Source organism: Aulonocara sp. 'chitande type north' Nkhata Bay, linkage group LG22 (assembly GCF_057382095.1).
Source record: "Aulonocara sp. 'chitande type north' Nkhata Bay isolate Kocher_YH1m ecotype deep benthic linkage group LG22, A_spYH_male_GT1.1, whole genome shotgun sequence".
NCBI lineage: Eukaryota > Metazoa > Chordata > Actinopteri > Cichliformes > Cichlidae > Aulonocara > Aulonocara sp. 'chitande type north' Nkhata Bay.
The window spans coordinates 277,747-294,985 of record NC_141364.1 but is presented as its reverse complement, the minus strand read 5'-3'; the positions used below and the strand labels follow the sequence as shown (position 1 = coordinate 294,985).

Here is a 17,239-nt window from a genome sequence, read left to right as displayed (position 1 = left end):
AGGAGGTCACACACACACATTCTTACACACACATACACATATACATACAATGCCTTGTCTTAGAACCATGTGGGCGCTGCTTTGCTGTGATGTGTTTTGTGTGAACTGTTTCTCAATAAAAGGCAGCGGGAGGAGGCCGGATTTGGGGTCATTTCGTGGTAGACATCAACGAGGCCTCCCTTGCAAGTGAAACGATCGATCGCTGTTGCCTTGTTTTTCTTTCACGGGAATAAGTCCTGGATACAGCGGCGTCTGAGTTTAGACCCAACACACGCTCTCTCCAGCTGTCATCTATATAGGTTTGTTACTACCCGATCTTAACCGGAAATCCGATCCGTACCACGCGTGTGCGAAAGGCGCCTACTTCCACTTGAAGCATTTTACGATAGTTACGAGTCAGTTCAACCTTGCATATCACCTGTTTTTCTCCCCAACCCTGTGGATTCACACATTGGAAGAATCTGTCTAACAAACCATAGTAAAGGTAATAAGAATATTCGTGCTTTGTTCCAGAGAGAATCTCCATCTGTTCCACATGTGATTTCTTATTGGAAAGTTATTGTCACTTTGTCAGTGACAATAACTGGAAAAGAGTATGGACAATTCCTAACAAGTATCTGGTAACGAATAAAGTAAAAGAAGTTTCATTCAGCGAATGAGCCCTATGGTAAACTGAATGTGCGTCATTAAAAATCATATTTGTGTATGCGTGTTAAATTTGATTTACTGATAGTCAAGTGTGTTTATGCTTGTCTGTGTGGAGAGGATTGATTAGAGTAGTGATGGTGATGTCCACTATTACTGTCAATTGTCAGTAAACACTTAATCTGGCACCTGACATATTACTAAGTCTGTATTATTAAGTCTGTAATTAGGCGCCATTCTTCTTATTTTACGGCGCTGTTGTTCAATTGGGGGAAGCTCTCCGTTGAGGAGAAAAGCATGAATGTCATGAATCGCTGTGTGGCAGGCAAGCAGGAGTGGTGGACCCAAAATGCAGAGCTCAGACACGGAAGTGAAACTTAAAGTGCAGCTTTATTGCTGGGAAAAACCTCGTACAAACTAAACTCACCAAAAGAAAAACAAAAGTCTGAACAGAGGAACCAAGGACTGAAACACTGGAAAAGAAATACTAAACTTGAGCAGGAGACTAAACACTAGGAAGATAGAAGCAGAACACACAGCTAGTTGAGGGTACAACGCGATACTGACACAGAGAAACACAGGGCTTAAATACACAGACGGTAGTAATCAAGGGATGAGAGACAGGAGGGGAACACACCTGGGAAAAATCACAGCTGACGAGACAGGGGAAACGTAAGCTGAGCACACTCACATAAGACACAGACCTTCACAATAAAACAGGAAACTCAGACACAGGGAACCAGACAAGACACTGAACTGAACAGACAGATTCACAAACAGACGGAGTGACACCATAGACAGACAGAGATACAGACGCAGACTCAGAGGCAGACCGAAGAAAACTCAAACAATAATAATCATCATAATAACTACATAATGATAATAATAATTTTAAAGCGCTGGGTCACCGACCCAGGACCATGACAGTGCCCCCCCTCAAGGGCTGGCCCCCGACAGCCCCAAAACACAAACAGACCACCAAGCCAGGGTGGGCGGCGGGAGGTACAGGACGGAGGGCCCAGAACAGAACAAAAGAAGAGCCCCCCCAGAAAACCAAACAAAATGTCCAAAAAACACACAGGGGAGCAGAGTCCAAAACGTATGTCAGGAGGTCGGCCTGGGGCCCGATAGGCCAGAAGGCCAGCACAGTTTGCTTCAGGAGGCCGACCGTGCGAAAGGCAGCGGCGGTGACGGGCAAACAGTTCTGGGGGTCGACCGTGCGAATGGCAGCGGTGGCAACAGCAAGTCCGGAGGCCGGCCACGCGGAAGGCAGTGGCGGCGTTCAGGAGGTCGTCCACAGCGGCGACGACGCCCAACTAGAGGCCAGGAAAGCGGCCGGCAGAGACGAGGTGGAACAGGACGAGCTGGAACTGATGACGGTGTGGCAACCGCAGGACCAGACAAGGCAGGACCAGACGAGGCAGGAACGGATGCTGAAGCCGGACCTGGCGAGGCAGGACCGGATGCTGAAGCCGGACCTGGCGAGGAAGAAGCCACTGTGGCTGGACCAGGCGAAGACAAAGCCGGAGCTGGACCAGGCGAGGCTGAAGCTGAAGCGGAGGCTGGACCAGGCGTGGACGAAGGCACGGAGGCCGGACCAGGCGTGGACGAAGGCACAGAGGCTGGACCAGGCGTGGACGAAGGCAAAAAGGCTGGACCAGACGCGGCGGAAGAAGAAGCTGATGCTGATGCTGCAGGCGGCGTGGATGTTGAGGTTGCAGGCGGTGGAGCCGGTGGTGGCTGAACAGTCTCGCCAGAATCATCCGCAGACATTAGGATGTGCTGGCTGGGTCCTCCCGGACCCCCAGCTGACGAGGCAGGAGGCTGCACGGGCCCCTCGGACCCTCCAGCGGAGACAGGAGGCTGAACGGGCCCCTCGGACCCTCCAGCGGAGACAGGAGGCTGCACGGGCCCCTCGGACCCTCCAGCAGAGACAGGAGGCTGAACGGGCCCCTCGGACCCTCCAGCGGAGACAGGTGGCAAAGGCCGGAGCAGTCCATCGGACCCTCCTGCGGAGGCCAAAACAAAGCCAACAGGCATGAAGTCCTGTGACTGACATGAGGACAACTGGCGCTGCACCAAGCACTGACTCTGCCCAGGCAATGCTAACATGGTGCAGTTCTTAGGGGGCTGCTTAAACTTCAGGGGTCCAGAATCAGCTGGGGACTGAGACCTAGCCTCTGGGGAAGCCCTGGAGTGGCAAACTGTGCCAACGGCGGCTAAACCATGAAAAGTACCCCTAGCAGAAATTAAATGACCTCCCTGCATGGAGTGAATGAGCAAAACTGGCGACACAGGAGACTGAGCAGAGAGTGGCTGCTGGGCAGCTAACTGGAGACACAGGTGAGAGTGGGAGCTGAGCTACTGGAGACACAGGTGAGAGTGGGAGCTGAGCTACTGGAGACACAGGTCAGAGTGGGAGCTGAGCTACTAATGGTGGTGAAGTAGATGACTGCACGGGAGACTGAGCTGAAGACGACTGAGCTAATGGTTCAGGTGTGAATGGAGCTGCTGATGACAGAGCTAATGGCTGTGCTACAGGGGGCAGAGCGGGAGACTGAGCTACAGACTGCAAAAGAGGTAGTGAAGATGGTACGGCAGCCATGGCGGAGTAGTCTATGCCGAGAAAGACGGGAGAAACCAGCGCACGGGACAAACAGTCAGCCACATGATTGGATTTACCAGCCACGTGCCGAATGTCCGTGGTAAACTCAGAAATGGCTGCCAACTGGCGCTGCTGGCATGCACTCCATGGATCAGAAACCTTGGACATGGCAAACGTCAAGGGTTTGTGGTCCACGTATGCGGTAAAGTGACGACCCTCGAGAAAAAAACGGAAATGACGAGTCGCCAGGTGGAGCGCCAGTAGCTCCCTGTCAAAAACGCTGTAATTGCGTTCGCTGTCACGCAGTGTACGGCTGAAAAAGGCGAGCGGTTGCCAGACACCCGAGATTCGCTGTTCCAGCACCGCACCCACCGCTATGTCATAAAGGGGCTTCAGCAGATGTGCCACTCTGGGGAGAAAACGGTTGTAAAAATTCACCATCCTCAAAAATTCCTGCCATGCCTTAACAGTCGTGGGACGCGGAAAGTCCGAAACAGCTCGGACCTTGTCAGGCAACGGAACCGCACCCTCGGCGGAAATACGGTGCCCAAGGAAATCGAGAACCGGCAACCCAAACTGGCATTTAGACGGATTAATAATGAGTCCATGCTCCGCCAAACGCTGAAAAACCTGACGCAGATGGAACATGTGCTGCTCCTTCGAGCTGCTGGCCACCAGTACAGGGAGTGCAGAATTATTAGGCAAATGAGTATTTTGTCCACATCATCCTCTTCATGCATGTTGTCTTACTCCAAGCTGTATAGGCTCAAAAGCCTACTACCAATTAATAATAATAATAATAATAATGGATTGGATTTATATAGCGCTTTTCAAGGCACCCAAAGCGCTTTACAATACCACTATTCATTCACTCTCACATTCACACACTGGTGGAGGCAAGCTACAGTTGTAGCTACAGCTGCCCTGGGGCAGACTGACAGAAGCGAGGCTGCCATATCGCGCCATCGGCCCCTCTGGCCAACACCACCAATTAAGCATATTAGGTGATGTGCATCTCTGTAATGAGAAGAGGTGTGGTCTAATGACATCAACACCCTATACCAGGTGTGCATAATTATTAGGCAACGTCCTTTCCTTTGGCAAAATGGGTCAAAAGAAGGACTTGACAGGCTCAGTAAAGTCAAAAACAGTGAGATATCTTGCAGAGGGATGCAGCAGTCTCAAAATTGCAAAGCTTCTGAAGCGTGATCATCGAACAATCAAGCGTTTCATTCAAAATAGTCAACAGGGTCGCAAGAAGCGTGTGGAAAAACCAAGGCGCAAAATAACTGCCCATGAACTGAGAAAAGTCAAGCGTGCAGCTGCCAAGATGCCACTTGCCACCAGTTTGGCCATATTTCAGAGCTGCAACATCACTGGAGTGCCCAAAAGCACAAGGTGTGCAATACTCAGAGACATGGCCAAGGTAAGAAAGGCTGAAAGACGACCACCACTGAACAAGACACACAAGCTGAAACGTCAAGACTGGGCCAAGAAATATCTCAAGACTGGTTTTTCTAAGGTTTTATGGACTGATGAAAAGAGAGTGAGTCTTGATGGGCCAGATGGATGGGCCCATGGCTGGATTGGTAAAGGGCAGAGAGCTCCAGTCCGACTCAGATGCCAGCAAGGTGGAGGTGGAGTACTGGTTTGGGCTGGTATCATCAAAGATGAGCTTGTGGGGCCTTTTCGGGTTGAGGATGGAGTCAAGCTCAACTCCCAGTCCTACTGCCAGTTTCTGGAAGACACCTTCTTCAAGCAGTGGTACAGGAAGAAGTCTGCATCCTTCAAGAAAAACATGATTTTCATGCAGGACAATGCTCCATCACACGCATCCAAGTACTCCACAGCGTTGCTGGCAAGAAAGGGTATAAAAGAAGAAAAACTAATGACATGGCCTCCTTGTTCACCTGATCTGAACCCCATTGAGAACCTGTGGTCCATCATCAAATGTGAGATTTACAAGGAGGGAAAACAGTACACCTCTCTGAACAGTGTCTGGGAGGCTGTGGTTGCTGCTGCACGCAATGTTGATGGTGAACAGATCAAAACACTGACAGAATCCATGGATGGCAGGCTTTTGAGTGTCCTTGCAAAGAAAGGTGGCTATATTGGTCGCTGATTTGTTTTTGTTTTGTTTTTGAATGTCAGAAATGTATATTTGTGAATGTGGAGATGTTATATTGGTTTCACTGGTAAAAAATAAATAATTGAAATGGGTATATATTTGTTTTTTGTTAAGTTGCCTAATAATTATGCACAGTAATAGTCACCTGCACACACAGATATCCCCCTAAAATAGCTAAAACTAAAAACAAACTAAAAACTACTTCCAAAAACATTCAGCTTTGATATTAATGAGTTTTTTGGGTTCATTGAGAACATGGTTGTTGTTCAATAATAAAATTATTCCTCAAAAATACAACTTGCCTAATAATTCTGCACTCCCTGTATAGCGCCAAATCACAACAACAGTTGCCTCAAGGCGCTTTATATTGTACAGTATATATATATATATATATATATATATATATATATATATATATATATATATATATATACTGTACAATATAAAGCCTAATCTTGAAAGTAGAGATAGTGTCTGTCTCTCGAATCCAAACTGGAAGCTGGTTCCACAGAAGAGGGGCCTGAAAACTGAAAGCTCTGCCTCCCATTCTACTTTTAAATACTCTAGGAACAACAAGTAGGCCTGCAGAGCGAGAGCGAAGTGCTCTAATAGGGTGACATGGTACTACAAGGTCATTAACAGCCAAGAAGTGTGGCGGAGCCCGATTGGGACCTTTGGGTCTTTAGGTTTTGTTTTGAATCATTCTCTTCCCTGATCAGGGTATTTTTATGCTGTAAATAAAGTGTATTTGGTGAATAGACACATAGCTCAATACATGAGTGGGGCCAAGACAGGAATAACCAGTAACACCAGCGGAGAACACCAGTTCCTGCTAGGTAAAGCAGTCACTCGAGACTGTAGACTAGACTGACCAACCTGTAGACTGCCTAAGTGGACTACAAGAAAGCCTATGACAGTGGCTCACACATTGATCCTGGAATTCCTGGAACTGTACAAGATCATCAGAACCCTAAGAGCCTTCAATAGCACCTTAGTGGAGCTGATGTGGCATTGGTACTGTTGAGTGGAGAGCATAGTGTATATGAATAGTGTATATGAATGTTGCATAAAAAGAAATCGAAAGTGTGAAGGGGTGAATGAAGCATGTTGTATAAAATGCTTTGACTGCTCAGGTAGAGTAAAACTCACAATCAGTTCATTTAGGGAAGAATCATAATTTAGGTAAAACTACACCATTTGTGACAATCATAATATCAATCTGACTTTGAATTACACATTTAATGACACAAAAAATGTTATGCATGCAGTTTGCATCCTTTAAATTCACATTGGCATTAAAAGATCTTGGACTTGTGTAACCTGCCTGCCTTCATTTTAGACTAATAGCAACAACTTCCACAAAAATCCCCCAAAACACAAATGTGTGTCCTCATAATTCTATCATTAAGTTGTTCATCTAAAGTAGCTCCATTTAAACAGTCTAATTTCAGTGCAGGTTTCGAGTTTGATGCTATAATTATAAGAAATAAAACATATTAAATTATCTATTTGCATAAGTACTTGTAACTCAGTTGCCTGAAACCTGCAGTATATAGGGGATGTAGTTTTACTAAATAATAATGTTTAACATTTTTGCAGGGTTTTTTTCTTTTTCTTATTAACCAAGCTGACTTTTGCAACTCAATTGAAGCAGCAGAAGTAGTATTTATAAAAAAAATAAATCTCTCTAAAGTATCTGAAACCAGAGTTTGTGTCCTGTCTTGTGTCCTTGTTATGCTTTCAGGTGGAATCCAGTGTGCATGCCATGGTAAAAACAGAGAGACTGTTGGAGGCACACAGTCGGTTTAATGTTTAATTTTTTCTGACTCAGACAACTTCACCACAGCCTAACAGAAAACAGAACTTGAACAAGTCACGCAACCACTTGCAGTTGTTTTTGTCTGTTGTTTTTCTTGTTTTAGTGAATGTGAAAATGGAAAAAAAGATGAAGTGTGTGCTTATATTACTCCTCTGTTCTCCTGCTGCATCTCCAGGTAAGATATTTTATTCAAAGTTTATTTAAGTTTTTATTTAAAAATATTTCTCTTGACTTACAGCAAATTGCATTGTAAGAGATTTGGTCTTTTACTTTTGCTATGAGCTGTCGCCATTTTACGCCTGACATGGACTACTAACAACACCTAACTTGTCAAAAAGACACAGGGAGATATTTAAGCATATAGAAGAGGAATTTTAGATCAGCAGCTGTGGCTATGCTTTTACAGATCTTTTGTTCAAAGTATCCTCTCTTGTGACATCCTTGTGTTTTTCACAAACTGGACTGTAGCTGAAAGGAAAGCACTACAGAGTGTTACAGAACATTATACACACAGTTAAGTTATTTAAAAAATATTAACTTATTCTAAAAGCAGGTTACTTGATCTTTTATTTTCTATTTTATCCTTTTAACTTACACAATGTGGTGAAAATGTTTCTTTTCTTTTATGTGTTCATTACATGTTTTAGCAATGTCACTTTTGGGTCATTTAAAAGGTGCACATATGAAAGAGCATTCAGCTTTAACTTCATTGCACACACACCCTGTTGAATGGCCATTCTCTCACTCAAGATTGAGATTTAAAGGTGTTAATTTAATTAATTAAAATGATGAATCTGAACCAAGTTTTAGTTTTTATTTATCCTTCTTAAATGGTACAGAAATTATATAATACAAATGTCATCTGATTTTGTCCTGCCAATTTTACAGTAAAACACTCCCTGAAGTTTTTCTCCACTGAAACCTCTGGAGTCCAGAGTATCCCAGAGTTTGTGGCTGGTGCACTTGTTGATGAAGTTAAGATAGGTGACTTCAACAGTGTAAGAGGAGCAGAGCTAAAGAAAGACTGGATTAAATTCTTTGAGGATCATCCTCAGCACCTGGAGTGGTATAGTTTACAATCTAATGACAGTCATCACTTCTTTAAGGCTACAATTAAGACTTTGAGGCAACGTTTCAACCAAACTGAAGGTACTGATTTGTTTCACTTGTTACTTTTGTAATGTTGATTTGTCCCAAAGGTGCAGTTTCACTATGCTGTGCTGACATTGTACTGCTTTACCACAGTTACTGTTACTTTCTCTCTTTTCAGGTGTTCATATCATCCAGAGGATGAATGGCTGTGAGTGGAATAATGAGACTGGTGAGATTAATGGGTTCAATCTGTACAGTTATGATGGAGAAGACCTTCTAGCATTGGACCTGCAGACACTGACATGGATCACTCCAAAACCACAGGCTGTCCTCACCAAACTGAGATGGGATGCTCAAAAAACTCGATTAGAATTAAACAAAAACTTTTTAGGTCATCGGTGCCCTGAGTTTTTAAAGGAGTATTTGCAGTATGGCAGGAGCTTTCTGCAGACAGCAGGTAGGATTACACAATCTGATGAAACATAATAGAATAGAAAGTTAATATGGATTTCTTGCATTAAAAGTAAAATAAAATTCAAAAAAGAATGTGACAACTGCCAATCTCTCTCCAGTTCTTCCCTCAGTGTCTCTCCTCCAGAAGACTCCCTCCTCTCCAATCAGCTGCCACGCTACAGGTTTCTATCCTGACAGAGGTTTGATGTTCTGGAGGAAAGATGGAGAGGAGCTTCATGAAGGTGTAGATGCCGGAGAGATCCTCCCCAACAATGATGGGACCTTCCAGTTGAGTGTTGATTTGAAACTTTCATCAGTCACACCTGAAGATTGGCAGAGGTACGACTGTGTGTTTCAGCTCTCTGGTGTGAACGAGGACATGATCACCAAACTGGACAAAACAGCGATCAGGACCAACTGGAGTAAGACTGGATCCTGCAGGGTTTGAAAACTGAGTTTGATATTATGAAGTTGTTAACTAAACAGTTTAGTTGTCAAATTTAATTCCATTCTTATTGATCAATAAAGACAAGTCTTTACAAGTGTAGCATAAGTCTGGCGTAAAAATGGCATCTCAAACTGGGTTAAAGTAATGAAGTACCATTTGCATTATGGTGAATCACTACTTTAGAGTGCACAAGGCGCATAACTAATGCTTAAGTAATGAAGTTTTGATGGCTTTGTGTGACATTTAGCGATGTTAGACTCATCAACTATCGGGTCCTTGATTTTCTCTCCACTTATTCTTTAGTAACTGCACACATTTTGGTTCAGTATTATAAGTGTTGTCATATTTTGTTCAACAGAAAAGCCCACTGACATGGGAACCTTCATCGCTGCTGCAGTGATTGTTCTAGCTTTCACCATCATCACAGCTGTGACATTTTTGACCTACATAAATAAAAAATGTGAGAAATCTAAAGTTTAGTTCAAGTTCATGTCAAGTAAAATGATTATAGGGCAGTAGAAGGATGAGGTGAGAAGGAAATAATCAAAGTAAAAAGGAAATTGACACAAAATTACAACAGATATGGTTGATTTTAGTTTGTTTCAGCTAAATGTTCTACATCCCATAAGTAATGTAGAACATTTATTAGAGATATAATATGCATTATTTAATTGTAAAACAAAGTACAGACTTGTTCTTTTTTGTTACACATGATCTGATCACTTGAACAGCCCTGATCTCCCTCTCACTTTCATAGCTGGGAAGCAAGGGCCATGTATTCAATAATCACTAGAAATTACACCCTTGAAAAGGCTAAAATATGTGTAAACTGTATGCTTTTGATCTTCCAGCTCTTGACGATGGCTCTGAGCAGTCTGAGAGACTAAATCCACAAAGCTGAGTGTCCTAAGAAGTTCTTCACTCCGCTCTCTGTATGACTTTCCTCCAGCTGCTGCTGTCGCCTCAGTGTTTCAAATACATATGTTAAAAACACCAGTGAATAAATTAGGCACAGGTAATGATCACATTCTTCTGCACTTGTTGTAAATTAGTGCATGGTCAGACATCTGTATGCAGCTCCTGTGTGTACATTTCATGCATTTGTGATTTTATTTTGCTTCAGTATGTAGTCATAGTATCGATGCAGCAGTATCACAAGTCTTCTACAAAGCAAAACTAACTTTATTGATAGATATGTATCTGATGATGACTGTTTGGTAGAACTGAAGTGTGTAATTTTATTGAGAAATTGGAATCGTACAAAGCATGTGGTATTTTCCAAATGACACTAAAATATCTGAAAGATGACAGCAACAGACTCTCATTTGGAAATGAAATTTTGTCATTTTATTATTTCATTATAAAGTTGTATGAAAATTCTCCATATTGAAGATGCACTGAATCGCATGACCCCCTATGAACAAAGACTTGGCAACAGTTGGTTGAAACATTACAATTAGATTTTGTTCCTATTAATTTTATATATTTATTTGTGTTTCTTTTATTTTAATTCTAAATTTTATTTTGATTAAAAATAGTTCATATACTTTTTATTTCGGTTAAGTAAAGAATGTTGCTTCAGATGTGAGCTCTGCTTTGATGCTCTAATAAAAATGTTCTCTGATGTTTTTTTTGTTGTTTTTTTTTAATCTTCAGAATTTGAACATTTCTATCTATCACTGATTTAAATGGATTCATAGTTTTCTCACTCTGAATGTTGTAAATTGCCTTCTGGCTTTGGGAGCATACAGATTCCTGATATTGTCAAGGTTCTGGGTCTTGGACTGAGTTTATTTTGTTTGAGTATTTCTGTGCTATTATGATTTAAGTTTCACTAGTCAGTCCTGAATTTATTCTTGTTATTGCTGCAAAGTTTTCCTGTAATTTCTTGTTTTTGAGGTTTCCTCTGTGTCGTTGTCCTGTGTCCCTCGCTTTCTCTCGGTCTGTGGGTGTGTATGTCCTTGCGTCTTGTTTCCCTTTTCTATTTAATGTTGCCTCCCTTGTGTTTCCATGTTACCCCTGTCTCTCGTGTGTATTTATGTATGTTCTTCACAGCCCGTTTTGCATCTCTCCTTCTTTCTCCAGCTCTCTCTCTTTCCCTCCATGACTTGTCTCCCTTCCCTCTTTGTGTTTCCTTCCTCTGTCTCCCCAGTCAATCCTCTTCTAATGTTCCTGCCTGTTTCTTGCTGTGTGTTTTATTTTGACAGTCTCTCGTTTTGTGTTCATTGTGTTTAGTTTTGTTTCCCCTGGTTCGTTATGTCTGTTCGTCCCAGCTTTGTTCCCATGTGTTTCTACTTCCCTCGTCACCCCTCTGTGTTTTAAGTGCGTGAGTTTTCCTTTGTTCATTGTCAGGTTATGTTATTTATGTGTCATGTTCAGGTAATCGTGTTTAAGTGGTTCATATCCAGGGTTCATGTTGTCATGTCATGATATTCCAGTGTTTAATCCAGTTAGTTTAGCCTTAGTTTCCTCTTGCCTTTTGCTTTGTATTGCTCACCAGTTTTTGAATAAACAGCTTATCCTCACTTAAGTCAAGTTTCGTTTCCACGGGTTCATTAATTCCATAGAATTACTTCCATAGATGGTGACAGAGAGTACATAGCACTAAGAGATTTAAACCTCTTATATTAAAGTATTCTGTGAATGCAGCTTTTGTGGTACTTCATGTTTTTGAGTTGTAAACAGGAGACAGATAAGATATGATAACTCTTTATTGTCATTGCACACTCATACATAGTACAATACTACAATAAAATGGGAAAACTGTCCCACATTGGCACTATGTACAACACAACACAACACAGTAACTTAACTTAACAATAAAATTAATAATACGTGTATGTGATCCTTTGCCATTACTGCTGCTAAACTGTCAAACAGTTCATATCAGAGTAGCTACCTCATGAGTGTTTCATATACAGGTCCTTCTCAAAAAAATTAGCATATTGTGATACAGTTCATTATTTTCTGCAATGTACTGATAAACATTAGACTTTCATATATTTTAGATTCATTACACACACTTGAAGTAGTTCAAGCCTTTCATTGTTTTAAGAAAACGCTGCACAACAAGAAGAGGTGACCGGACCCTGAGGAAGATTGTGGAGAAGGACCGATTCCAGACCTTGGGGGACCTGCGGAAGCAGTGGACTGAGTCTGGAGTAGAAACATCCAGAGCCACCGTGTACAGGCGTGTGCCGGAAATGGGCTACAGGTGCCGCATTCCCCAGGTCAAGCCACTTTTGAACCAGAAACAGCGGCAGAAGCTTCTGACCTGGGCTACAGAGAAGCAGCACTGGACTGTTGCTCAGTGGTCCAAAGTACTTTTTTCGGATGAAAGCAACTTTTGTATGTCATTCGGAAATCAAGGTGCCAGAGTCTGGAGGAAGACTGGGGAGAGGGAAATGCCAAAATGCCTGAAGTCCAGTGTCAAGTACCCACAGTCAGTGATGGTCTGGGGTGCCATGTCAGCTGCTGGTGTTGGTCCACTGTGTTTAATCAAGGGCAGGGTCAATGCAGCTATCAGGAGATTTTGGAGCATTTCATGCTTCCATCTGCTGAAACGCTTTATGGAGATGAAGATTTCATTTTTCAGCACGACCTGGCACCTGCTCACAGTGCCAAAACCACTGGTAAATGGTTTACTGACCATGGTATTACTGTGCTCAATTGGCCTGCCAACTCTCCTGACCTGAACCCCATAGAGAATCTGTGGGATATTGTGAAGAGAAAGTTGAGAGATGCAAGACCCAACACGTACACCAAATTTGACAAAATTTATGTAAAGCCCCATTGATTACGACAACGATTAGGCACTATCTGAACATTATTCGACCAGTAATTTTCTTTATTAAAACCTGTGTCTCAAATAGGTTAACTTTAATACACACAAATAATATCAGAAATTGCAGAAAGTTCATATTTAATGTAAAGTGAATTTGAGTGAATTTGAGTGAGATTCAGGATCCATCTGATCTGCTGAGCTGTTGTCATAGAGGTTTCTCAATACCACAAAAAAATAATAATAATAAAAAAATAAAAAATCTAATTTAGTGGAAATATATACACTGCTCAAAAAATAAAGGGGACAACTAAACAACACAATATAACTCCAAGTCAGTCACTTCTGTGAAATCAAACTGTCCACTTAGGAAGCAACACTGACAATCAACTTCACATGCTGTTGTGCAAATGGAATAGAAAAAAGGTGGAAATTATAGGCAAGTATCAAGACTTCCTCAATAAAGGAGTGGTTCTGCAGGTAGTGACCACAGACCACTCTCTGTACCGATGCTTTCTGCCTGATGTTTTGGTCACCTTTAAATGCTGGCGGTGATTTCACTCTAGTGGTAGCATGAGATGGAGTCTACAACCCACACAAGTGGCTCAGGCAGCGCAGCTCATCCAGGATGGCACATCAATGTGAGCTGTGGCAAGGTTTGCTGTGTCTGTCAGTGTAGTGTCCAGAGCATGGAGGCGCTAGCAGGAGACAGGCCAGTGCATCAGGAGATGTGGAGGAAGTCGTAGGAGGGCAACAACCCTGTGCTCTTCACAGATGAATGCAGGTTCACACTGAGCACATGTGACAGAAGTGACAGAGTCTGGAGACGCCGTGGAGAACGTTCTGCTGCCTGCGACATCCTCCAGCATGACCAGTTTGGCAGTGGGTCAGTAATGGTGTGGGGTGGCATTTCTTGTCTAGCAATTTCTTTAGTGTCCTTTTCTCTGCAACTGTCACCAAAGTGTCCAGCTTCATGTCGACCACAGAGCCAGCCTTCCTGATCAGTTTTTCCAGCCTGGATGAGTCCCTCTTTGCTGTGCTGCTCTCCCAGCACACCAGAGCATAGAAAAGTACTCCAGCAACCACCGACTGGTAAAGCATCCTCAGGAGCTTCCTGCAGATGTTAAAAGACCTCAGCCTCCTGAGGAAGTACAGTCGGCTTTGGGCTTTTTTATACAGGTGCTCTGTGTTGCATGACAAGGTTCTATAACAAAGGAGGCAAATTATTACACGATGTTACCCTGTCAGACCAGGGGTGCCGCTAATGAGGCTGGTAAGAGAGAGGGGAGAAGAAGAAAGCAGGTGAGAGAAAAGATGGAGTGCCGCTGTAAAGCCTGAAATAAAGTGCTGAACCCAGACGTCGCCTAAAGACCTAATTACAAACTTAACAAATTGGCGACGAGGATGAGTGCTTCAGTACCGAGCCCACTGCCCTTTTTGCAACATGTGGGTGAGCCGCCGATACTACGGAGCCCCGCAGGGGACATGGGAGAAAAAAAAATTAAGACGGACTTTTGCGATATCTTGCAAAAGTTGCATTCCAACAATGGCGGCAGCTACTTAGTTGTAATATTACTCTTTCTGGGTCACAAAATACACTTTTAAGCTATTTTGAGGCGTGAATGTAGTTGTGTAAACGTCAGATATCTGCTCGGTTTACAAGACATCACATATTTGCAAAAGTGCTCCGACGTTTTCGGAGATCTGACACCCACCATCTCGAAGCTAACGGGAGGTCGAGACCTACTACAGCCGGGCCACTTTTGAGAGTTTTGTTTGCTGATTTTACAGCTTATATCATCTAACTTTTTCTTATTTTTTATTAACTTAAAAAATAAGAAAAACAATTGTGATTTGACAATTTCATATTTTATTAACTCATAAACACATTTGAACTAGCATTAATGAAACAATATTTATTTACAAGACGAATCGTAATTTGGTTGGCAAGAACATGGCTGATTTCAGTTAAATTAGCATGTGGAGACAGAACTTCAAATCATCCTAATTGCAACATCCCTAAGTATTAGTTCTTAGGGCTAAAGGGCCCCTAAGTTTTTTTTTGATTACTTTGAATGAGGAAAATATTAATCGAGACTGCCTTTTATCAATTATACCATCAATTTTTGTTTTTTACTTGTGCAAAACAAGGATGAAGAGAGACCTGCTGCTGTGTGTCCACTGAGTTCGCTGCTGCATTTTGTCCTTTAAGTATGTGTAAATACAGGCAGCACGCTGGCATGGTAGTTAGCACTGCTGCTGCACAGCAAGAAGGTCCTGAGTTCAATTCCACCATCAGCCCGGGGTCTTTCTGTGTGGAGTTTGCATGTTCTCCCAGTGTTTGCGTGGGTTCCCTCCGGGTACTCTGGTGCTCCGGCTTCCTCCCACAGTCCAAAGACATGCAGTTAGTGGGGATAGGTTAATTGATTAATCTAAATTGCCCATAGGTGTGAATGTGAGTGCGAATGGTTGTCTGTGTCTCTATGTATTAGCCCTGCGACAGACTGGAGACCTTTCCAGGGTGTGCAGCTGCCCTATGCCCTCTCGCCCTATGACAGCTGGGATAGTCTCCAGCGCCCCCTGCGACCCTGGAAAGGATAAGCCGACGCGGATGTAAGTATGTGTAAATGTTAGAGTAGGGAATATAATTTTTTTTTAATGAGTGCATCTTAGGCTGCACGTTAAATAGTATTTTCAACCAGTGATTCCTGAGATTAGGGACAAAACAGGTTTTAATTTTCTAACATCTATTTTTTGAGTTTTCAAAAACATATCTAGATATAATTGTTACACAAAGTTTTGGCTGTCTCACCATGTTTTGGTACAATCTCCCAGGTGTAACATTTTTTAATAATTTATGTTTTTGCTGGAGAAGTGCAAGGCTTGTGTCAACACCGTCAGACACAAAGAAATGCAAAAATATATATTTTAAATTAAGTTGTTTCAGCTATTTTGACTATTAGCAGCTTCTCTATTCTATTGTTTATGCACATATGTATTCAAACGAATTATATCATGTTTAAAAGTAAGATTGTTTTGGCTTTTTATTATTAGAGTTACAGTCATACATATTTTCAGAAGCTTGTATTTAATCTCTATAAGAAACAATCATATTAAGCAGCATGTAAATGACACATTTATTGAGAAAATTACGTATTTTTATTGGAAGATCATGAGGGAGGAAAATATATGGTTCTCCAAAAGAGAAAAATAAACAAAAACTCCATATTATGGAGTTGACAAGGTGCTGACAGTGGTGACACAAATTTGACGGTGGTGACACACTAATAGAAAACAAGATATTATTTCTTTCAAAATGACCATTAAGCCTGAACAACCTTTGTAATATCACAAGACACATCATAACAATTCTGTTTTTGCACATGTTAAGTTCTACATCTTAATAGTTCACCAGCAAGTAGCTGCCTACTCCTCCTTGATTCCTAAAGTTCTCTGTGGTTGTGTGTTTAGACCCTGCTGGACTTTCTCTCCTTTTGACTCTCTGTGCTTTTTTCCAAAACCTTCTCTTCTGCCTTTTTTCTCTTTCTTTCAGATCACTGATGTTCTTTATTTTTCCCTCTTTCACTCTATTTCTCCATCTTTCCCTTTCCTTTATGAGAAACTCTTTCTTCAACTCAGGCTGGCTGTTAATTTTTTCTCTCCTTCTTTTTTGATTATCCCTGTTCCTTCTCTTTTGTTCCTCTACTGACAGGTTCCCCTTTGCCATTCTAGCCTGAAATGTACCATTTTGTAATTACTATAATTTTTCTGAACCTTATGCTTTTTTACATATTAAGGATGAATATTCACAACACAATTATGCATTAAGCAATAGAAATGCTATCCGGCCATTAAGTCTGATGTCATTAGCCGTTTCCAGGTCCAAACTCCGCTGCAGATCCCAAAGTCAAAGGAACTCTGCGGCATCACTGAGAGTTACAAACTGTCTAAATTCTTTCATCTTTAATAAAAATGATCAGTGTGGCTGCTCTACCAGGTGTAACATCCAGGCATCCATGAAAACAGAATATATGAAATTTAACAGAGTTATAAGTTGCTTGTTTCCACCTAAACATGATATACCAGCTCTGCTACCACGTCCAACATAAATGAAGACAGAAAACTAAACAGCAGTGACTTCTGTAGGGTTACTGAAGTTGGGCTAGCTGGTATATAATGATGTGCTACGTGATCGCTACTGACACAGCTATGTTAGCATAATATAAACACAGTGAAGCTGGAGGATGAATGCTAACTTTTTTCTACTT

General features: G+C 42.2%; 2 protein-coding genes across 2 annotated transcripts; one reads left to right on the top strand and one right to left on the bottom strand.

Annotated features, from left to right (window-relative positions):
- Positions 1–1,800: 1,800 nt before the first annotated feature.
- LOC147303078 (uncharacterized) lies at positions 1,801–2,757 on the bottom strand. Its single transcript, XM_086281193.1, has 2 exons — positions 2,476–2,757; positions 1,801–2,394 (listed from the first exon to the last, which is right to left on the bottom strand). Exons 1-2 carry the CDS (start codon positions 2,755–2,757, stop codon positions 1,801–1,803), a joined length of 876 nt encoding a protein of 291 aa, XP_086137319.1.
- Positions 2,758–7,311: 4,554 nt separating this feature from the next.
- On the top strand, positions 7,312–10,331 carry LOC147303077 (major histocompatibility complex class I-related protein 1-like). Its single transcript, XM_086280618.1, has 6 exons — positions 7,312–7,372; positions 8,086–8,346; positions 8,468–8,746; positions 8,862–9,164; positions 9,549–9,650; positions 10,042–10,331. Exons 1-6 carry the CDS (start codon positions 7,312–7,314, stop codon positions 10,089–10,091), a joined length of 1,056 nt encoding a protein of 351 aa, XP_086136744.1. The 3' UTR covers positions 10,092–10,331.
- The last annotated feature ends 6,908 nt before the right edge of the window (positions 10,332–17,239 follow it).